This window comes from Argiope bruennichi, chromosome 1 (genome assembly GCF_947563725.1).
Source record: "Argiope bruennichi chromosome 1, qqArgBrue1.1, whole genome shotgun sequence".
In the NCBI taxonomy this organism is placed as follows: domain Eukaryota; kingdom Metazoa; phylum Arthropoda; class Arachnida; order Araneae; family Araneidae; genus Argiope; species Argiope bruennichi.
Genome location: NC_079151.1, coordinates 69,576,114 through 69,593,690, shown reverse-complemented (window position 1 = coordinate 69,593,690; position 17,577 = coordinate 69,576,114). Strand labels below are relative to the sequence as shown.

The following is a 17,577-nucleotide window of genomic DNA, read 5'->3' as shown; positions in this document are numbered from 1 at the left end:
ATTAATTGCAGATTAATCATTTACACTTTAATTTAAAGCATAAATTCTACGAGGGGTAACAGAAAATTAGAGAGATACATATCACGTTATTACTGAAGGCCTTTATAATATTATGAGTGAATTATATGACTGTCAAAATTTGAAGTTTTAAAATATTTTGCTGAAGAATCTATTAAAGTTGGAATTGCATAAAATATTTAATTATTAAAATTTTAACGAACATTAATATTGGCGAACAGGCTGGTCGCCAAAGGCGGCTAGTTCCAAATAAATAGAGTAAATCGTAAATAAAGAATTTCCTGAAAAAAAATGTTAATAGATTTTCAAACTCTCAGTTAAGTCATTTTTTTCTCAATGCCACTTTATTTAAAATGTATAAATAAAATAATTTAGTTAATTTCAAAGAAACCCGAAATCTCTTAAGTTGCCTCTCTTAATATAAATAAATGTCATTGTGGCTATATATGTATATTATATATATACTCCATATTTCCACCTAACTGAGTAGAATTCAACCGCCAAATTTTGCGCACAAATAATTTCAGACAAAAGAAAAAACACCGCCAATTTTTCAATTAAATATTAAAATTTAATTAAATATTCAATTAATTTGAAATAAACCAAAATTATGAAATTTTTCAGCTTCTGAGCAAATTATGATAGAAATACGATTTTGTATCGAAGACGACTTGTTCCTTATAAAAGCAAATCAAACAAAATAATTCACATTTCATATGTGAGATACTCATCTCTTCAACAAATTAAAATTTAGCAACGAGAGGGCATTGCCTCAGCAAAGAATGTTTGATGAACTGTTCGTTTCAGTATCCTGTGACTGCATTTTTCAACGATTCTATCTCGTTAAGGGGTGGGACGCGGAAGGACATGCACATTTCAAGAATTTATGGTTAAATGTAAACATCTCCTTTCATCATTCTCCTCACCCCTATTTTGTCGAATTAAACCCATCCTAACACATGCGCAAAAGCACGGAGGGTTTTAGAATCCATTGGCAAACAATACCCACATACATCAGTGGAATCGAGTCTAGAATCCTCGACCTTCCGATTCCGAAAGCAAAAACTTTATAGTGGCATAGCTTGATATTAGGGAAGAAGAGAAAAAAAATAATGGTAATATCTAAAAACGGTATTATCCGTTATTCTTTTTTCTTTAAATGGAAAGAAGCCCAAAATAAAAATTCAATATTATAGAACAATTAAATTGTAACTTGTCATGAAAACCAGCGGAAGAGGTCAGCTCCAAATTTTCTCGCTTATTTTCTAATAAATGTATCCGTGTATTATTTATATCAACGTAATTATTGGCAACGTTTCGTAATTGGCGAAACATAATTACGCATTTGGCTTATTTGGCAATTCATCACTAGGATGTGGTTAATACGAAAGTATCAGAAAACTGAACATGCATTCTGTACGTCTGTTCTCCGATCAGTTGAAAGGGATATTTGACACAAAACTATAATTGAAATCACAAAATCGCATCACATTTCATATATTTAAATCATTGGGTTTTTTAACTATCGCATTCACATAAAAGAACAAATGGACAGACAGTGAAACAAACCCCTTTATTGATTAAATTTTAAATTTGATAATTATCTACACATTAGATGTTAAATTTTTGCACCAAATTTTATCCATATAGCTATTCTTGTTTTGTATTTATCGTGTTAACTTACATTCGAACAGCCGGATATACATATATACTGTTAATGGATTTTATTCAAAACTTGATAAATATCTTCAAAATTAGAATAGAGACCGTATATCAAATTTCAATAATCTGGCCAAAACCGATTGCGATACTTTCTCTTTGTCTATTTCATTACGAGAAAGTAAAAATAAATATCAGAAATTTTGTAAGGTTAATTTATTAAGTTGTCCAAAACAGGGTTATAAAACTGCAGTCGAAATATTACCGTATAAGGAGTAGAAGGAAAATGGAAGTTGAAACACTAATTTTTTACATTTAAGTGGAAAGTTATTACTCTGAGAGTAATAGTTTTAGTCGAAGATATTAAAAAAGCGATGAATGTTATAACAGCTTAATTAGATTAGAAGTAAATCTTAAAAAGGTGAACTAATTCGGGAAATTATTATTTTATTTTTTTTAGCTAACTTTGTAACACGTACTTAAATGTTATTTGAAAAAGCAAGAAATAACTCGTAAAAATTTCCAGACGATACCTAAGTTTTTTTTTGTTTTTTGAAAAATTAAGATTAATGAGATGAAAATTAATTATCAACTGAAAAATTGTATGTTTTTTTTTTAAATGAAAGCTTTTTTATAAAGTCAAATTTATGGATGGAAAAAAATTCGTTTTAAAAGTGTTATTTTGTAATTTCATTTTTTAGACAATTTTCAAAAAAAAGTGGAGAAAATTAAATTCGAAGTTAACATTTCCACTCAATTATCTGAATGCATTTCTCGACGGTCATTACATTTGCGAAAACTACTATTTAATATTTTTCAATAATCAGTCGCAACTGATTTTTAAAAAAATAATAATTTTAACTACGTTTTTTTCAAATGGACAATCATAAAATAACACTTTTAAAATGAGAAATTTTTTTTCCTTGTATTTGGCAATATAAAAAGTAAAAATAGGCATTTGGCAACGATTCTGTCTTTTCGACAAAATTTTTCCACTAATAATCTAGATATAAATCATAACTATTTATCAATTATTCTCTTGATATATTCGATATGTATTCAAATAGAATTTCAAAAATCTCGACGAAATTTTAAGAAAATTATGCTTTAAATTTTGAATTTTTTTAAAGTTTTGCTTAATTTAAATAAACAATCGACTGCTCATTTTATAAACCTTTTTAATACCTACAAGTTTTAAGTTTAAATTTTTTCACTCAGATTAATAGATTTTTTATTTTCATTTGAAAATTTACGGATTCAACTTCTAACCGATCTGCTCCACCAGTAATTTATACGGGTACAAACTAAGAAACTTAAATTGAAAAACCAACTCAATTTTTTTTTTTTTTTTTTAACATTTTGAAAATTTTCTTGAAAATTTGATTGGACTATTTTCCGAGTTAAACATAAACGTACGTATAGTTGACAATTTTTAAAAACACCGTACGTAAAAAAATTATGATTTAATAATTTAGGGAAAATGTTTACATCATTATCATAATGTAAAAACAAATAAGTTTCTGATTTGGACTTTGAATCGATATTTGATGGCATTTTATCGGCTGTATGATAAAATAGCAAATAAAGCAATGATAAAAAATTATCTGAATTCTAAATAAAAGATAACTTGCAAGACATGTGAGTATGTGAGTGAAGGGTATTCCCCTACTGCTGTAAAAGGAAAGTGAACTATCTATCAATTCACTGTTAATAACTAATTTTATTTGTTATTAATTTTTTTTTTAGTTTTTACTATTTGGGGAATGAATTCATGCATTAATTAGGTTTTTCAATTAAGGGTTATTTTGTTATATACTATTTATTTTATCATTATTGGAACTTTATCGTATTATTATAAATTTCGAACTTCTTTTTGCACCAGTATATTGTTTAAAATGCACCAGTATATTGTTAATAATTATGCATTATAAAACGAGGAGGAATTTATTTTGCCAAATGTTATACTTTTTCAAAAAAAAAAAGTGCCATATTTCACAGTTTTATTTAACCCTTTGTTTATCGACGGTACTTTAAAGTATCGTTTAAATCCAGCTGATGTCTTCACAATGTAACTATTTTTTCCTAACAGTATTTGAAAAAACACGAAAAACGTATTTCCTGTAGAAAACAGTAGATATCAACTAAAAATAACATTTTAAATCTTTTATTATTAGTTTAATAATAAAAGTTTAATTAATTTAATTATATTATTAATTAATTAGTTTAATTAATTTAATTATATTATTTTAATTTTAAAACATTCTTCCTGGGTTTATTCTGTACAAAACCTTAACTAATAGTTCAAAAATAAATTTGAAAAATTGATGGTAAAATAATTTAGTGAATAAAGGTAAGGCCTACAGATTTAGAATAATGCAATCATTTATCAATGATCATTAGAATAAGTTTAAATACTCTTTGAAAAGAAAAGGCCTATTCTTAGAATTAAAATTTGAATCATTTTTAACGTGCGTGCACTCATACGGTTGAGTTCACGATTTAAGTTTTCGTGTAATAAATGAAATATGAAATAAATCCTAATATGAAAACTTATTTTAAAATGTATCCAAAATTTTTATTTTAATACTTTCTTTTGCTGTAATTACTTTTTAACATTTATTGTACATTACAGGGGCTTACAAACGTTGAAATATTATAACTACTTTTTGGGAACCAAATTTATAACGACACTTCTTCAATGAATTTTCTCCGAAGCAAACAGGCACAAACTTTCCAAAAGTAATTTTATGGGCCACAAAAGAGTTATAGCCATTATTAAAAAAAAAAAGAGTCACTATTAAATATAATTCTAAGTCGGCATTACATGTTTGCAAATTGTGGAAATACACATATGTATCCAAAATCTTGTAGCCTCCACAGTTTGGAACCCTTGGTTATAGTATATAACAGATATGTTTTAAGCATTGATCTACATTAATGGATCAAAATACATTAAAAAGACCAGGTTTAATAGACCCCACGTCAGGTATTTAAAAGACCAGGTATGGGACAAGAAGTAAGAATTTTTTGAATTCCAGCTAATCCGACCTTTTTTCATCCGGCCTGCCCAGCCACCGCTTTAGTTGGATAATATGGAAATTTGTTGAGAATGCATATTCTTCATCAGTAATGCAATTATCATCATAATACAATTAACTATCAATTCATGGATTTCAGAACCATTATTAAAAAGAGGCAACTTGCACTTGGTGTTGCAAATCCACCTACAGCTGCAACGCATTTCGCAATATATTACTTAGAATGCACCTATAGGTATTGAAAAAATAGATCGTCGGAATTTTTTTTCTGCTATGTTTTGTGAAAATAGATGCGATTTGGAATCAGTTCCTAATTCTTAGCATAACTTACGCAGTGACGTAATGGCTGGGCACTGTGGAGGAATACAGCTGCCCGGAAACCCCACGTCAGAAGCGCATTGGAAATAATATTATTGTGTTTTTGTAATTTTTTAAAGGTGAATGTTATGCCTGATGCTATTTGCATTTGCTAAGCTATTTATGATGAAAAAGGAAGGTGAAAAAAAAATTCATGTTATATCCTGTGCCCCAATTACTCTCACTTCACCTCTTAATCAGGGCAGAAAATCTGCAGCTTTTGTGTTCTATGATTTTTTTTTCAAAATAACAAGGGTTATAAACTAACTGATGAGTTGGATATTTTGATTTATTAATATAATTTTTTTAACTTGCAGTTGTTTATAGATTCATATATATAAACAACAATCATACCATTTTTAGTTCACTGACTAAAGGCGATTCTCCATAATTGCAATTATCATAACATGTTAAAATGATAAATTAATGTTTTGTATGATTTTTTTACTTTTAATATCTACAATTCAATTTGATTTGTTTCATATTTTTATACTTCTTTACAAATGAAATTTTGTATCCGAGTTTTCATTCAAAGTTCTCTATCTTCTAAGTGATGTTTTTGATGACAATATTACTCATTTAATATTTTCAGAACTTAGTATAAGCTAATCGATTAATATAATTAACTCTTAGTTCAGTACGAATGAACCACCCTAAATAATGAAATTCAGATATAATTGATTCCATGCTCATAAAATATTTATAACTAGCTGCATTTAGCGACCAGTTAGTTCACCAAAATTAATAGTTGCTAAAAATTTTAATTAAATATTTTTAATAACTATATCTTAATGGCTTCCGTATTAAAACATATTTAAGTTTCAAACGTTAATAGATATGTAACTATTTTACAAGCTTATATCATTCTGCTTGTTGTGCTATGCATTTCCTTAATTCTATATTTTCATGCATCCTATTATATACCAGGAGAAAGTATCAATATTTAAAAATAGACACACTTTAAAAAATTTTCACCATTATTCGATTCTGATGTTAAATCTTAATTGCAGGTACAACAAAATTACCATGTACCAAGTTTAATTGTTCTAAATCAAATGCTTTGGTTTCTCGAGCACCAATACTTGCTATGGCTTAAAATGTAGAACTTTAAAATACAGTTAATATCGTTTTCCCTTCTTTGTTTAGTGTTATTGAAATATAATGAAAAAAGTTTCACTTTCTGTTCTCTTAAAAATATAAATTGCGTATGTATTGTAAGAATTGGGATGAAGATTATTTTTTGAAGTGTGGATTAAATTATTTAAAGTAGCGGGATTCTAATTATTAATATTGATTTTGGAATCAGGGTCAATATATTCATTAGTAGAGATAATGAATTAAAAATTAAAACTATTTTTTTATAAATATACGATTTTTAATGCATTTTTAAAAATGTATTTTTAAAAAAAAACTTTTTGTATTTTTATTCCATTATAACAAAAAGAATGCTTTATAAATGCACATTAAATGTAGAAAAGTTGTTACTTCTTTTTGTTGCTGATATTTTTTTCAGTCTGTATATTCTGTTATTATAGTATCTTCCCTATTGTCTATTATATGCGCAGAAAGTTTTAATTTCTAATCTGGTAAGCTTTAGTAGCCATTATTTCGCAATCCACAGTCCAAATAATCGAACTGCTGTGTGCAACAGAGGGAGAAAAATGTGATCAAAACTAGTTATAACGGCAGACAGGTGAAAAGAAACTTTACTTTTCTACCTTACTTTCGGACGGGAATTTCCCCTTTTCTTCCTGTAAATTATATTTGGCGCTTTATCGCACTTGAAAGCTAAACAGTCACATATTCATTTGGAAAACAATAAAAGTGATTCTTCGAAACAAGTTATCTATACTTTCAAAGTATGATTAAAAATATTCACAAGGCGATAACTATTTTGGTTAACGGAAATTATGTTATACGTTGCGATGGATGAAACATTGATTTAGATTGGTTGGCATCAAAATAGACGCCCAACGAATAAAGGGCTGCCAATTTTCGAGTATAATATTTATTCCTCTGGTTACCCAGCAGTGACAGCAGACTGAGTGAACAGTTGTTAATAGCTGATTCAAAATGGTAAGATTTAGGTGTTTTTTTAATCTAATTAGATGCAAATGCTATTTTTATATTATTAAACTTATTATTTCCAGTGAATTTCATCAAAATAGTAATATTTTTGTATGATGGTTTTAAAAACTGTAGGAAAACTATTGGCATCGTGGCATCATCTCAACCATGATAAGTTTAATTTATTATGAAATAATTGTCAAAGAGAAGAATACTAAAAAAATTGTCTGTACGAATTATAAAAATAAATTGCTTTAGAATATTTCGCCCTTTATTAAATTAGCATTTAACAATATTTCAACATTTTTACCTAAACATTTTGTGGAAAAAATAAATGAAAATACTTTAAATTATTTCACATTTTAGAATTATAAATTATTTTTTATTTTTAAATTTTGATTATAATAAATTAATTTTGGCAAATATAATGTTTTTAAACAATGATACTTTAATTTTAATTTTCAGTAAGAAATTTGAAGCAAGAATTTATGTATCAATTCTTATTGATTTAAAGAGAAGCTGGAAATGATGCATAAATAATACTAGGGGGTGGACTTCTTCCCGTCGTCCATTAAGAAATAAAAATGTTTGAAATAACATTTTTATTTGCTAAATTATTCTTTGAGACCGTTGGCAGAATTTAATGCACTGAAAAATGTAGGCTTGGAAGCTTTGGAAATCAAGTAAACATTACACTTTTTTTTTTACTCTGAATATTCTTGTTCATAATATTAATAATGAATTTAATTAGTTAGCCTTCTTATTTTTATATAATAATGACATTTGTTATAATATGTTGTTCTAACATGAAATAATTTCTAAACGCAAAAAAAATCAGGGAAGTTTTTTTTTTTTTTACAATTTTTATTAAAATTTCCAATTTAAAATTAATTTTTCCCCCATGAAAGCTCTTATTCGTTGACATTTATGAACTGATAATGGGAAATTTTGTAATTTGAGGCCGCAAGCAGCGTCAGCAATAAATTAAATTTTCATTTTTTTTAATATTTTTCTGTGAATTTTATCATCGAGGGAAAGCAGCGTGTTTAGCATTCTTGTAATATCGAATGAACCATATGTTAATTCTATGCAAAAATATATATGTATAATTTAAATTCTTTATTTGGCCATCGATTAATTTCCCCGCCTGAGATTCATTTCATCTACAGCAAACTTTTTTGGGTGTTTTTTGATTGAGCCTTGGCATGAGAGCAGAGAGTTCTAGGTTCGAAATGCTTTTCACAAAGATACTACTCCAGTTGTAGAAACTTGGTGCATGTAAAAGCGATCAATATTAGAATGCCCACTCTTCATGATCAGATTATTAAAAGGACCTCTCAACTTTGAGGGTAAAGGAGGTGTTCTCCTCGCTCTTTTTGTTATATTTTTGAAATAATTTTTTATGCTCCTTTGATTCGCAAGCTCCAAATACTTAAAATATTCAAATTAAAATTCATTTAAATTTCAGAGCATTTTTCTGAAGAGTTATTCATGTTTTCAAATTTATTAACAGATCAGTATGTGTTAATAAATTTATTTTACAATTGATTGGCCTACGCAAGAGACAGAAAACTAACAAACTTTATATTATTTAGTTTTAGATTGTATCAAAAAAACTACGGATTTTTTTTATACCATATTATTTAAAATTGCTTTTTAATTTCAGATTTAAATATTTTACGAGAGATATGGAAACTAATTTTCTTGATGTTTACCCACAATTAAATATTAATTGTTCCAGACGAGCTTTTATTGTCTATTTTAAAGGATCTGGTGCTAAAATCGATTAAAATGCGATTTTTGAATTTTGTATTCAACTCATTCACTGCCATTTACGAGATATCTCGTAGGAAGCTGCGGTAATATAAAGCGTTTATAAATTTCGAGGGTAGTGAATGGGTTAAAATTATTTCGAGATCTATGTTTGAATTCGCTGATAATTTCAAAAACATCGGACAAATATTTTCCGAAATACAAGTCATTTTGACAGACATGATACCACGAGAAATCTTCTCTTCCGTTGTTTTATTTTATATTTTTTCTGGTGAGCTACCAATTTTTTTTACTTTGAGGTAAAATAAAACACTTTTCTGAAAACTTTATTCTTTACTCGATGTTTCTAATTTGATAATTTCACTAGTCTTTCTGTGTTAATAATTACGCATCAAGTTTGGACCATTTTCGAAAAGTAAATCAGCTTTTTCAAAATTGCAATGCAATTTATTCCTTACTTTAATTCTAATAGATTTGGAGATGACACGAGTTGCCAGAGAGTCACATATTATAATGAAGTGTAAGGAGTATAGTGTACCTAAATCAAATGTCTCAAATAAAACAAATGAATCTGACACCAATTAACGGTTTTGTTATTTGGTGTCAAATTCATTTTTGATACCGAAATTAATTTTTATGTGTGTCTTACTAAAACATTTCATTTTCATTACAGTCAAATTTATTATTGCGTTTTACAATATAATTTTGTTTTACATAACGGTGATTACAAAAGTTTTTATAGATGCTTTTAAACCCCATTCATTATATTCAATTCGTTCTTCTAGAAACTATACTTGTTTCAAACGGTTTTTTTATTTTTATTTTATTTAAATGGTTATTAAACATTAATAAACTTTTTAGCTTAAAAAATTAGGAATGTGTATTTTCTAATTATAGTGATTATAAAACAAAAATAAATAATTAATACTAAGTTTTTAATTTCTGGGTCATTTTTTTTTCATTACAGCTAAGTTAAAATACAACAATTATTAGTTATAGAAACAATAAAATTTTATAAAGTCATTACTTTCTTGCTTAATAATGTCTGGTTATTGTTGAGAAAAAGGACTGGTTTACTGTTAGCTGGTTTAGTTGTAATGTTACTGTATTGAATCTTTAAACCCGTTTTTCTCTGTTTTTTCTTAAATCATATATACTCTAAAATGTTAAAATTCTAAAACATTTTATTCAAATTACTTCAAATTTTTCCTGGAGGCTCTAAAATACCAATTTAATAGAATTAAGCATCGATTTTTAACATTATTGATTCGAAACTTTTTTTAAAAAGTTGTATTTGTTGTTTTAAATTGCTTTAACAATTTGTTTAAAAATTTTTAAAAACTCTTCAAAGAAAAATTTGGTTGGCAAATATTGAAAATTGAATTAAAAGAAGCATTTTAAAAAAAATCGGTAATTTTTAAACAAAACTTTAAAAATTTAAAGCTTTAAATTTCTGAACAGTTTGCATTTAATTACGTCAGAACAAAGCAGATTTTGCGGACATTACATTACAAAATTACTTATATATTTTTATATTATATGACTTTATAAAAAATACTATATAGACTTTATAAAGTATATTTACAGTACACTTCAACAATAGAAAAAAAAAAGGAGGAAACTTCATCATTTTAATTTTTCTTTCTTTGTATTTGAATTAACAACCATTTTGCAATTTCAGGCTTCTCTAGCATTGCCAAGAAAAATATATCCAGCCAAAAAAAAGTTTATTTCTGAAGACTTAAAAGAAGCCGAGCGTCTTCTTGAAAACTTGAAAAACTCTGAATTCGAGATAGAATTTCGTTATAAAGCATGGATAGAACACCGGGAGAAGAGCATTAAAAGTATAGAATGTCTAGAAAAAAAGCTTGAGAACTTGCATCAAGCATGCAATATTGCAAATGGTGTCGGATCTGCAATGGAGATTGTCGGAGGGGTGGCAATGATAGCAGGAGCTATTCTTACTGCTTGTGGCCACAAAGATGTGGGCGAGTTTCTGACAAAGAAAGTTTCTACTGTATCCACTGTAACAGGTAACATTAAATTCTTGTTCAATCTGATAACTTGCTTCTAAGAAACTTTTGCACACATTTAAATTTTTAGGTAGAATTCTGCATAGAAATATCTATCAATTCTAATAGAATTTAGAATGCCCACTCTAATTGTGGCCACCTAGCTGAATTTCTGAACCGTTAGACATCTATTTCCTTTTGAAAAATTGCTTTGAATTTCAGAAAGAATTATATTTTGTTATTTGAGCCAATGATATAAAAAATTACGATATCTAAATTTATATACAGTCTCCCGATCTTATTTATCATTTTTAGTAAAATATACTCGGCATAACAATATTTTAAACAAAAAGATTTTTCTGGGGCCCTTTTCTGCGATCATAAAATTGCGATGAATTTGTAAAAATACAAATTCTTTTAATTATAAAAGATTAGGTATATATTAACATCTTATAAAATATCAAGTTCCAATAAAATTCGTTAAACTCATTTAAGTTATTTCAGTACTTTTGATGACTAGACTTTTTATCAAAGACATTTTGTACAAACATGAATTTTATACAATCTTTCGTTATAACAAGTAAAAACATTCATTTTCTTGAAGTAAAAATGTTAAAAAATAAAAATCGGAAATAGAAGTAAAAAATTAAACAAATAAATCATTAACATATTAATTAGCTGAAAATTTTATCGAATTAGGAAACTAAATAGGCCATTTTATTAAAAGACGGATCTCATACAATGCACTGCGTGATCGAAAATGAATTAATCTACCAATGATTGGTCATCTTCTTTCAGATAACTAAGTGGTTTTTAAAATAGAGATGCGCAAGGTTTCATAATGCTGTCATTTTTAATTGTAGATGCTTGGCAGATTTTTTTTGTAAAAGAAGTTTAGTGTGTCGACAATATTTTTTATAAATGTGACTACCAAAGGATTGTGTAAACATAATTTTTTATCATTATTTTAGTTTATTCAAACAAGTTAACATTTAATTCTTTATACCATTTAAAACATTTCCGTATCTGGAAATATATGCCTATAGCTAGTCGTTTAAATTCAGCTGTTGGACACGATTAGAGAGAACATTCTGTTCTTATTAAAACCGCATACCGAATTTTATTCTTCTAATATGTTGAGTTTTTGAGTTTCTATGTTCGAAAAGAGACTAACGGAAAAAATATTTAACTGAGGCAAATCTAAAATATGGTCATTTTTTAACATTTACAATACTTTCTCTTAGTATAATTCAGATATGAGCAAGTAAAAAGTTAATAAACATAATGTACTATTATTTTCCGAGGCTTTTTAAGTTCTTTTTTTTACATGAAAATGTTATCTTACATAACGTCTACATATTACTATGAATTACGACATGTGTGATGGAAGAATCATTTAAAGTGCTCAACATGAAGGACCTTTGAACTTTAGAATCTACCCAATTTGATACATAGTTGCTTTCTGATTAGTAAGTACTCAACATGAAAAGATTTCTCAAAATATTTAATTAGATTTATTTGAAAGTTCATTAAACTTTTAATATTTTCCTCCATAATTTTGAATCATATAATCGCTCATCACATTTTATAGCCGTACAATTTTTTCTCTTTAAAAAATTTTTTCAGCATATTTTTCGTTAGCTTATCATTTTTACTTAGTGGATGTAAACTCACACTTTTACAAAAACATTAAAATACATACTTTGTGTGCTTGTTATTGATGCTTTACTGGTGATCCCTTCTGATCGTGACCCAGCTTCTAATCCGCGAAAGCTAATTTCGTTAGAGGTATGCATATAGTCCAATCGGAGGAATGCATTAAATAGCGATGTTTTAGTCAATTTCTGAAAAAAACTAAAAAAATCTGAATGTTTAAACAACTCTCTTGCCCTATTACTCAATTTCAGTGAAATAATCTTAGGACATTGACATTGTAAAAATACCTGATCAAAACAGATCGAGAAATGAAGCTTTGAATTTCATTATTTTAGACCAATTAACAAAGCCTCTCGGAAATGGCGCTCTTTGATTGGATGATTTTTCTTCTTTTACAGGCGTAGAAATGGCCGAAACTGGTATAAAATGAGAGATAGTCAAATTTTTTATACTCAATAAATTTTAGTTGCAGAACAGTAGAACTTTTTGTTTAAATTCTGAATATACCAATAGTATTTGACCAAGTGCGACAAATATGCCAGGTCGATGTATAAGAACTTATATTTCATTTTTTTTTCAGTTACACATTTATTGATTCAAACAACATAAAATATTTTTTTTAATCAGTTTCTTTCCACTGTGTGATCAATGTCTCCAATTTAGACTACATTATGTGGTCAAAAGTGTTTGGACACTTCAAATTTTTGCATTTTTCTGAATTTAAAAAAACTGTCAGGGCATTAAATTTCAACTATATTAAAACTATACTTTTGGCATAAATCATTTCACAAAAAGCAGATAATGATTTGAAACTTTCAGTAGTGGCATTATTAGCTATGAACAATATTTCCATTTATTTTCGTAAAAACTTCTAAGCACATTCGGAAAGATAAAAGATTTATTTAATCCAAAAAATTTTCCAAAGGTTCTTTTTTTATATATATAAAATGCAAAGTGTTCAGTCAAATTATACAAAATGTGCAGAATATGTGATGAAACATTTTTAAAATATTGTATTAAAATTTAAAGAATTTATTTGAGAAAATATATGCATTTTCAGTAAATAGATTTTCATTGAGTATGCGGATATTTTCATAATTATAAAGACAAAATTATTGAGCAACTTCTTGTTGAAACCCATTAAGATTCAGAAAATACTGATATTGCAGTCAATTGAATTTTAGTTGCTCTCCAAGATAAATAAAAGATGAGGTGTTTTAAATAAATTAATATCCTTTATACTTAAGTCATTGAAACGTTATTACATCGGATTCTATAAAAGGTTAGAAATTTACTAAATATTCTTTATCACTTATAAATTAATGGCGTAGCCTAAATAACAAAAACAATATTATTTATCATTATTATTCCGTAAAACAGAAAGTGTCCAGATATTTCTGATCGTATGCCTTAATCTAAAGTATTAGAAATTAGCTATCGTGCCACTATTAGAATGGACCTTCTTCATAAGGAAGAAATAAAATAAACATAATAAGCCTAAAATATTTTTATTTTACAACATTTCCATCTATAGAGGGGTTCAAATCTTCCAATTTAACATGCTATATTTTTTTCACAGGAGTTGCCACTACTGCAACATCATCCGTCACAGAAACAGGATTAACCATCAAGACCATGAACGAAGCTAAATTGGTGCTGGAAAAAGATCGAGCATACACACGCTTACTCATGCAAAACCTGCAGAATTCAAAAGAGATCGATTCACGCTTAAAGCGCATTTTTAATTGCAGCATTTTGTCAAACGTTTTTGTGCATGTAGTTCGACTCGTCCAGGAGGGTATTGTGCTGTTACAGGGCGGTTGTGTAGAAATCGACAAGCTGATGTATGAGCTAAAGTCTAAATTATCAAAATGCACCAACGTTTTAGATTTAGCTGCAATGTCGGAAACAATTCTTCAAAATGTACATGCTACAATGAAAAGAATAATAACTAATCGGAATGCTCATAAAGCTGTAAGGAATATTTGCGAGATAATTCAACGATCGCCTTTGGCAATTGAATTTGTCAAGTTGGGCCTAAGGACAACTCTTCAGATTTGTGACGTTTTAAAAATAGATGTTTTTACTAGCGCCCTTGGTTTGGGTCTAATGAGGAGCAGTGCTGGCGTAATGGCTACAAAATGCTTACTGGGCTCAGTACATGTTGCAGTTAGTGCACTCGCATTAATTAGTGCAGTAAAAAGTGCTCAAGAAGGAACATCGGAGCACTCAAAAATGCTAAAGGAAGTCAAACAGGTGCTGATTACGGAACTAAATACTGTTCGTAAAAATTATTCGAATGTTCCTTAAATAGGAGATATGAAAATTTTTAGAAATTGCTTCAGCAGTGCAAACCAGTTGAATTTTAAAAAAGCAAACTTTTCAAGATCGCTTACTTAACTATTCTAAATGTTGAAATTCCTTTTTATGAAAATCTACCACATTAATTTGTACCATTGAAGGCCTTAACGTGGTTACCCTCCGTGTTTTTCACTTAATCAAAGGCTTGAAGAAAAAAGAAGAAATACTAGAATCAATTGAAATTTCTTATTTTCGCCGCTTTTATATGCGATACTTGAGAATTGAATTTTTACAATAAGCAAAATGAAAACAAAATTATTGCAAAAACGGATCATTCGAATTTGCTATTTCTATTGGTTGTTTCAATGAAGATCTAAAATTCGAAAGCATGGTCAAAAAGTTGTATTAATTTATGGAGATACGTTTTTCCTTCCTTCTCCGACTCATTCTCTTCTGTATTTGGGAACTCATCTGACCATAGTTCAAAATTTTGAGGTTCATTCCAAAATAGCCTTTGTGTTGTTTCTAAATTGGACATAAATACAACTAAATTAAAATGAATGATTTTCTTCCAATGATTTCTAAACTGAATGATAAAGATGTTTTACTGTTTACCAGCAAAAATAATAATAATAAACTATGATGATACTTTTGAGACCAAGTCAAGATCTCAAGCCAAGTTTGGTTTAGGCAAGGTCGATACTTTTCAATATTTTGAAGCAAGTATATTGTTTTATTGGTATTGTGGTGAATTGCATATAAGCCAGTAACAACGCTTCTACCCGGACAGCTGTTTTGCTAAAATCGGATCGTTACTGGACTGCTAACCAAAAGGTCCCAGGTTCTATCCTCACGTGTCTCATACCTCTTCAGTATCTTATTAGCATATCTACCAAGTACATGAGACAAAGAAAAAGTATGCCTGGAAAGTTGGCTTAAAGGAAGAACTTTCCGAATAAAGTTGGACTGTGTTTTCTTTAGAGTGAGATTTATTCACCAAAAAATACCATGGCTTTGACGAATAAGCTGCGCATTTCAATCTCTCGCAAAATGCGGGATCTTTAATACCCTGCACCGAAAATCGTGAAGATTCTTGATGGATAAACATGCGAGGAAAAAGTGAATCCTGTCTTTTTAAGACAGCATCAGGAAAAAAAATCTAGAAATTCAAACTGGAAAAAATGGCCGCATTAAGGCTTTGCAAAAAAATATATATACAGATTATCAGAGCAAATTTTAATTTACAAGGACTACAGCTACTTCTATATTAAAATCAACCCATGGCTCAACATCATGTAATATAATAAGGCTTGGAACTTTCTTATTGTCTACACCAACTAATCCATACTCTCACTAGGAACTTAAGAGAAAGTTCCTATTGGGAAATCTTTAAATTAAAGATGACTTTTAAAAAAGGAAATCCATCTCATTTACTTGGTTTGTTTGTTTTTTATATTAATGACGAAAATTGTACTAAAGATGATGGCAACTATGATGTATATTAATTCTACGTAAAATAAAGTTAATTTTTTCAATATGAATCAAGACGTTCAGATTCTTTTTAACCAAGTAATGAAGTGATGCTTAATTATTCTATATCCTCTTATCTCCGTAAGTCCTGCAGAAAAATTAAATTTAGCTCTTTATTTGACAAGATTGCTCAGAAGCAACGCATTTCCAATGGCTCTTATGGGATATCTAAAGCTCCAAATGCTTTATACTAATATTGCAAACATGCCTTCATTAATTATTTGAATTACTATACAGACAACCGTTAAAGTTTCATAAATTATTTTAAAAAATACGAAGAACGTACATTTTTATGTATATCTTATTTAGTGTATGCATCCAAAAAATTTTTGGTCTAAATTTTCATCATTTGTCAATTAAGAGGTTAAAAACTTATAATAAAATTATTTTCATAATTTGTTTATAATTTTAACTTAAAAAATTGGTGCACACTATAATTATGCATAAGTTTTCATACTTGATTTTTATTTATTATTTTACTGAATTTTTCTATACAGTGGGAAGAAAATATATTTATAATTATCTATACATTTAAAATAATTAGAAAAATTAAAGAATCAACTATAATCATTGGTCCAATTTCATAATTTATATTTCATATGAAAGCTCATCTCTAAACAAATCATTGTTGATCCTCTGTCCACCACAACCAACCCATTTTCGAAAGAAATCTTTAAAACATTACCTCATTATGCATTGTTTATGGAGGTAATAATACCACCCACTCCTTCGATTTCTACCAATTTCGACAATTTTTATTTCACATGACAGCTTACGACTTCTAGATACACCAGCAATTGTCCCCTGTGCACTAATACTCGCCCTTTTTTTGGGGGGGGGAGGGGGGGGGGATTTCAAAACTATTACTTCACAGTAGGAAATACAGCGAATACTCAGTTATTGGTGATCTTTATCGGAAAAATTACAACCGTAACCTCCAATCATAATAAACGTGCCAAAGTGACTAATATTTTAATTTAATCTGAAAACTTATGAAATTTAGATGCATCATCAATGCTCACTTGCCTCTATTGCTGTACATATTCTGGAAATATCCCGAAAATAAAATTACGACACAGCCTCGCCGATTTTATCACTTAAATGAATAGCTAACCAGTTAGAATGCTTCATATTGAGTTTGCAAGTGTAATTTAAAATAATTATTT

General features: G+C 28.2%; 1 protein-coding gene across 2 annotated transcripts; it reads left to right on the top strand.

Moving 5' to 3' along the window:
• The first annotated feature begins 6,809 nt into the window (after nucleotides 1-6,809).
• Nucleotides 6,810-16,422, top strand: LOC129959556 (uncharacterized). 2 transcript variants are annotated; one of them, XM_056072479.1, is made up of 3 exons: nucleotides 6,810-7,148; nucleotides 10,594-10,945; nucleotides 14,160-16,422. In XM_056072479.1, the coding sequence occupies exons 1-3, from the start codon at nucleotides 7,146-7,148 to the stop codon at nucleotides 14,888-14,890; spliced, it is 1,086 nt and encodes a 361-aa protein (XP_055928454.1). In that variant the 5' UTR covers nucleotides 6,810-7,145; the 3' UTR covers nucleotides 14,891-16,422. The 2 variants fall into 2 exon arrangements, with proteins under 2 accessions (XP_055928454.1, XP_055928521.1); XM_056072546.1 differs by lacking the exon at nucleotides 6,810-7,148 and adding an exon at nucleotides 7,658-7,822.
• Nucleotides 16,423-17,577: the final 1,155 nt, after the last annotated feature.